Consider the following 6,000-nt stretch of genomic DNA (forward strand, 5'->3'; position numbering starts at 1 on the left):
AATAAGTGAGTTATAGAAAAAGATTATAATATAGAAGAGAAATTTAAGGCCGTATAGATACATACTAATATCTAAAATGTTGATAATTTATGTAAATAATGGAACACGCCAATAAAAAAAAATGGTTTTGTTAAATCTTCATTTTACCAAGGTGATAATTTTCAGGTAAGAGAGAGAGAGTTTGTTCATCCTGGTTGAGAAATGCAAAAGGCCAAAACCTAGTATTTTTATTTTCAAATCAAATAAATAAATAAATGTATTCATACAGTAAAGAAATGTATGTATAAAGTCCTTAAAAATACGTTCAAATAACTCAAATGTAATGTTTTATAAATCATTAAAAATAACATAATACTGGCCACAAACACTAACTAAACCATAGACTCAAAAAAAGGAAAGCACCAAACAACAATAACGTTCAAAAAAACAATGCAGTCAAAGTGCAAAGGCAGTATGTCAAGTGCATTGACCCCGGCCCAATACGACACGTGCATCTTGCGTTGCACAACCAAATCGTCTTATATCCAACTGTTATGCAATGGATTATAAAGCTAATGATTTATAACATAGAGGCCAATTTTGAATGTAAATTTCGTGTCAGAATTATTAAGGGTACGTTTTGATAAAAATGTGGCTCCGCCCGCGTAAATAAAATTCCCGCTAAGTTCGCATTCCGTGGGAATTTAGGGAAATCCTCGCTTAATGCAACCTTAGACCACATAAAATACGGAAATTGCAAATTTCAAGTCTGTGTTATAGTGGTCTCGGCTGTGCGTTGATAAGTCTTGAGTAATTTATTCGACTTCAACTATAAAGGTTGTTTTTGCTTGCGATTACTTAACCCAAATTCTGGCCAATTAACATTAATATTGGACAAAGAAAAAACCTGGGTTAATGGAAATTATGTGGGGCGTACATTTAAATGCAATTGGGCACATATAGATAATATAATAGCAAATAAACTGCCAGCCTTGTAGGTCGGCTTCTTAGAAATACTTTAAAAATTATTTATCAAAATTTATTTCTTCTAAATTATAATTAAAAAAATATACAACCGTTTTTAATAATTTGGAAATAGTGGACTAAGATGAACTAGATCTAGTAGTCTCTGCCTATCCCTCCGGAAAAAAGCGTGATTTTATGTATACATGTATGAACTAAAAAATACATGTTTCTTCCAAATTCAAATTCAAAATTTGTTTTTTTCCATATACATTAACATAAACCTGCCAGCCAGCCCGAAAAAATATGTGATTGACTAAGTTAATTTCACTTTCATTAAATATATGACGATAATTTTTTGACTTTGACACTAATTATCTGTATACATTTTTTGTACATCTGACATAATTTAATTCAAAATTTTGGAAAACTCCTTAAGTAACACAAGATAGGTGCTAAGTTTATTTATAGTAATATTTTACTATAAATTCTATTATTTTCAACAAACAATTTATACAAATCAAGAGGTAGGTCTGTACCTAAAATAAGTTACAAGTATTAATTTTATTTAAGTACCTATAAGTCTCAAATGTGTGACCATATCAAGTTTACTTAGAAAGTCAATATTATTATCACCTTGTAAACTAACAATAGCCCAATTTATTTCTTGATAATGCATCGATATATAAAAAAAGTAATTAGTTTGTTTACTACATACAAATTTTTAAAATTTGCTTTATCAATTAAAAAATTTGATTTGTTTAACTGTTATTTTTGTTATTGAATATTTGCTCCTAGTTCTACCTGACTTCAAAATTTCCTATCAATTGATGAAATAATCCCAAGTTTATAAGCCTCCTCTTGATAGACTTTTACAATATGCAAGGAAAGAGGAACAGTACAGCTTGTCACACTGTATTTATTTTCGCTACTAGCCCAATAAATACAGTATGTACAAACTGTTCCATGAATCTAAAATAGACTATTTCAGAATTTTTTGAAATAACAGGACTTTCACTATTTTATTTCAAAAAAAAGGCCATGCATTTGATGTCACGGGCATATGCTAGTATGCTAGTTATGTTTGTGAATAGTGTTCTAGTGTTGTGCATGATACAGTTATATAACTGAACGAAGTACTATAACATAGCAGTTTATTAACGGTTTAACTATGTGAAGACGCGATATTTTCTATCATAATTCAGCTTCTAGCTGTTGCCCGCGACTTCGTGCACCGTAAAAGTTCAGTGACAATCTCGATATATAAATAAATATATTAGGCATAGATTACACAGATAAAGTTAGCCTCGAATTAAATACAAGACTTGTGTCACGAGATACTAACACAATGATACTATTTTATAATAAATACTTATATATAGATAATCATCCAAGACCCAGACCAATCAGAGAAAGTTTGTTGCTCATCATGCCCTGGCCGGGATTCGAACTCGGGATCTCCAATGTCAAAGACAAGTGCACGCATAACCGCGGCGTCACAGAGGCTATCGAAAAACATACGTGTAAGCTGACCCCCTCTATTTTAGAATTTTTTGTATACCAGTTTTTAGTTGGACCTATCCTACCACATCTGAGAAAACTGCATTCAAATTGGAATAACAGTTTTTGCGTGATACGAGTACAGACAGACATTAATTCTAAGAATCATAATTTTACCTTCTTGCTGATATTACTCGTTTTTCAATGAAACCGTGCGTGAAATCGTATTTTTTCTGGAAAATCTTAGGACCAAAATTCCAAAACAGTTTTGGCGCCAAATTGTTCTGTCAAATTTTAGATTAGATTTGGTTGAACTGATTTTCATGTTACACCTTCGCTTGGGGCTTCGCCCCTGTAGAAATGTTTGAAAAGTCTTTTAGACAAAGTTCAGTTCATCGCCTGTCACTATTTGAATCTCAATTCTATCAAGCCAAATAGCTGAACGTGATCTGTCTGTCTTTTGGACTGGCTGGGCTCTGCCTAACCCACAAGGGATATAGACATGACTCTTAAGTATGTATGTATATACAAATTTCGGGAAAAGTTTCAGTTGTGCGTTGTTAAATATGTCATTTAACAACATACAAATTTTCCGCTGTTGATTTTATTTTTTTCATAAAGAAATGATAATATAATGTCGATAGGTATATGAAGGGTTTAATTTAAAAACAATATAAGGTTAGTAACCTTCTCCAACCATAGATTTTGTTTTGTATCTTTTTATTTTCTCTTTGTATGTAAGTATACTCTACAAAAACTCTACATTGAAAATTTCGAAAAAAATGTTTGTCTATGGTCATTTTTTTCCGTAAGAATTTTAAAAGTTGATAATACCGCTGTTAAAAAAATAAAAAAAAAAACACAATACCTCTTATCGAGTTCGCTGCCTTTTTATCCATGAACATGCCAGTAATTGAGGAACCGAACATGCCGTCGCTGCTTCCAGGGGGTGGGGAGGTGCTGTCGGCAACAGACCCCGAGATGTCCATCCCCATTTGGTTGTGCATCACCCCCTGGACGTCAGTATGGGGCTCCCGTTTCAACTGCAGCTGAGGCATCGAAGACTGAGACTGATGCAGCATGGTAGACGCGGACGAGTGACCCCCATGCTGGTCTGGAGGCCACTGGGATCCAAACAGCTCGTGGAATTGATTGTTCATTTTGTAGCTCGAAATTTGAAAGTTTCGAAAAAGTTTTTTTAATTTTTTTTTACTTTAGGTTATTTTCGGCCAATATTTGTGTTGCGCGAATCGCATTCGCATCTCGTTTACACTAGTATCACTGAACGTTTTGGTGTATTTTCTTTTCTTTTTTTCTATTGTTGTTTTCGACTTGGTCGGTAAGGCAACTTTTTTTTGTATTATTCTTGTAACACCATAAGAATTTTTCTTTGAAAATCTTTATGGCACTCCTCACTGTTACTTCAACTTTGTTGATTTTGTTTTTGTTTTATTTTACCAGTTTAACTGATGAATATATTCCGGCCGAGTGGTGACGTAAGATTTCTCTTAGCGAAGTTAATTTCAGGTATTATCTTTTTGAAGAGCAACAATTTTTTTGGCATTTTGTCTCCGTGGTTTTGTTTGTTTTCACTTCTTTTCCACTTAAATAGACTTTAATAAGGCACTTTTCTATTTATTGTAACTATTTTAACACTTGTTCCCGTATACTATGTAGCTCCTTATCAAAATAAAAAATCTGTAAAGAGAAAACCACAGCAGAAAGAAGAATTTATTTTATTTAAAAATTACGTAAAAAATGCCAATTAGTTTTTGTTTTAAGATTTTAGTCAACCGAACTGTTGTTCAGTCATCTAAAATCCACTGATCAATTTACTTCGGACACACTAATTTATAATTTTAAATTTAGAACTCGGTTACACTCCATTTTCGCCAAAATCCTGGTCACTGCACTTCAAGGCACTGTCACTTGAGTATAAAAAAAAAAAATATCGGGATGCATTCACCTCACTGAAAAATTTGTACGTTATTTTGTACTATGGTTGTTCACAACTCCGCTCGCAGACAACTAAATGGAGTCTGAGATGTTGACGTCGGGGCGGCTCGAACGTGACTGACGCAGTGACGAATGTTCGGCGAGCCTCACGAAAAAAAAAATTTTTTTTCATTCCGAATAATCAACTCTATGATAGTTCACTCGCCCCAAACGGCAACCTCCGATGGGAAATATTTTCTCCCTCAATATTCGCGACTAAGGAAAATTTCCTTCGTAAATCTATAGTTTACGATCTAAATCGTCGAATTTATTAATTAGACACTTGATATTACAAGCAGGAATCGAGTAATTAAGATATAAAGTGGTCCATCATATCATAGTATGCTTAACCTCGTAGTGTGAGTGCGTTGTTCGTGTACTGACGTAGCGGCGCGCGCACACAACGTCAGCAGTTCATCGACCCCGGGACCCAAACAAAGTAGATTTCGGTGAAATGCTGTTGAACTCTAGTTTTGAATGTGGAACCGCCGTTGATGTTACGTAGTTCACTCGCAATTTTTTCGCGGCTCCATCTTTGAAAATTTTTGAATTCGGAATAAGGTACATAATTAAACACGTGAAAAAGAAAAAAAAATAATTGGAGACACTTTTCCAAATTCGAATTGGAATCATAGAGTTTCAAGTTTTTTTTTTTTACTTTTTATTTACAGCCAGTTATTTGTAGTATAGATTAGAATTAATGTATAAATCCTTAGTAGTTTGTGCTGTATCGTAGTTGTTAAAAGGTCATTACCCCAGGAAAATGTGCTGTTAACCGCAGCGGCAACTTTATTTATACTAAATAAAACTACTGTCATTACATACATATTTCAATTATTCATTTACATTTAATGCACACATAATTACTATTTAAATCTCAACTCTATCAATAAACCAAACAGATGTAAGTGGCCTCTATCAGTCTTGTCAAGACTTTTGGCTCTGTCTACTCCGCAAGGGATAATGACGTGATTGTATGTATGTATGGCACACAATTTAATGGATCGATACGTGATAAAAAAATTTATAGTATTAATGATTTATACCTACCAATTTCAAAACAAAAAATTCTTAGTTTCAATAAAAAATTTGGAATAGTGTTAACAGCATCGTAAATTTTAAGGTGTTAATAAATATCATGATCTAACTGTTATGAATAATATTGATCAACATTCCATAATTGAATCTACATTATACATACACATAATCACGTCCTTATCCCTTGCTGGGTAGACAGAGCCAGCAGTCTTGAAAGACAGACAGACCACGTTCAGCTGTCAGACTTAATTCAGATTCAAATAGTGAAAGATAAGCAATCTTTCACTGTTTGAATCTGAACTTATTTTTGTCTCAAGTTATAAGCCTATCCCCTAGTCGCTTTTACATCCTAGAGAAGATATAGAGTGGTCTTATTTGGTTGCACTTTAATTATTTAATATTGTAACCATTTTCAAGATATAATTCCTCATCACCCACATATTCCTTATGGATGTCGTAAAATCCGACTAGGGGATAGGCTAATAAACTTGAGACTCCTCTTGTAGGCGATGTGCTAGCAATCTG

At 33.4% G+C, this 6,000-nt stretch overlaps 1 protein-coding gene across 1 annotated transcript in view; it reads right to left on the bottom strand.

Moving 5' to 3' along the window:
• The window catches only part of LOC106129497 (probable nuclear hormone receptor HR3), a 33,155-nt gene extending 28,633 nt beyond the window's left edge, over positions 1–4,522 (bottom strand). Inside the window, exon 1 of the mRNA XM_013328075.2 lies at positions 3,311–4,522. Coding sequence (XP_013183529.1) covers positions 3,311–3,602 — 292 coding nt within the window. The 5' untranslated portion in view covers positions 3,603–4,522. The remainder of the gene's footprint in view (positions 1–3,310) is intronic.
• Between the last annotated feature and the right edge of the window lie 1,478 nt (positions 4,523–6,000).

Source organism: Amyelois transitella, chromosome 29 (assembly GCF_032362555.1).
Source record: "Amyelois transitella isolate CPQ chromosome 29, ilAmyTran1.1, whole genome shotgun sequence".
Lineage (NCBI taxonomy): Eukaryota > Metazoa > Arthropoda > Insecta > Lepidoptera > Pyralidae > Amyelois > Amyelois transitella.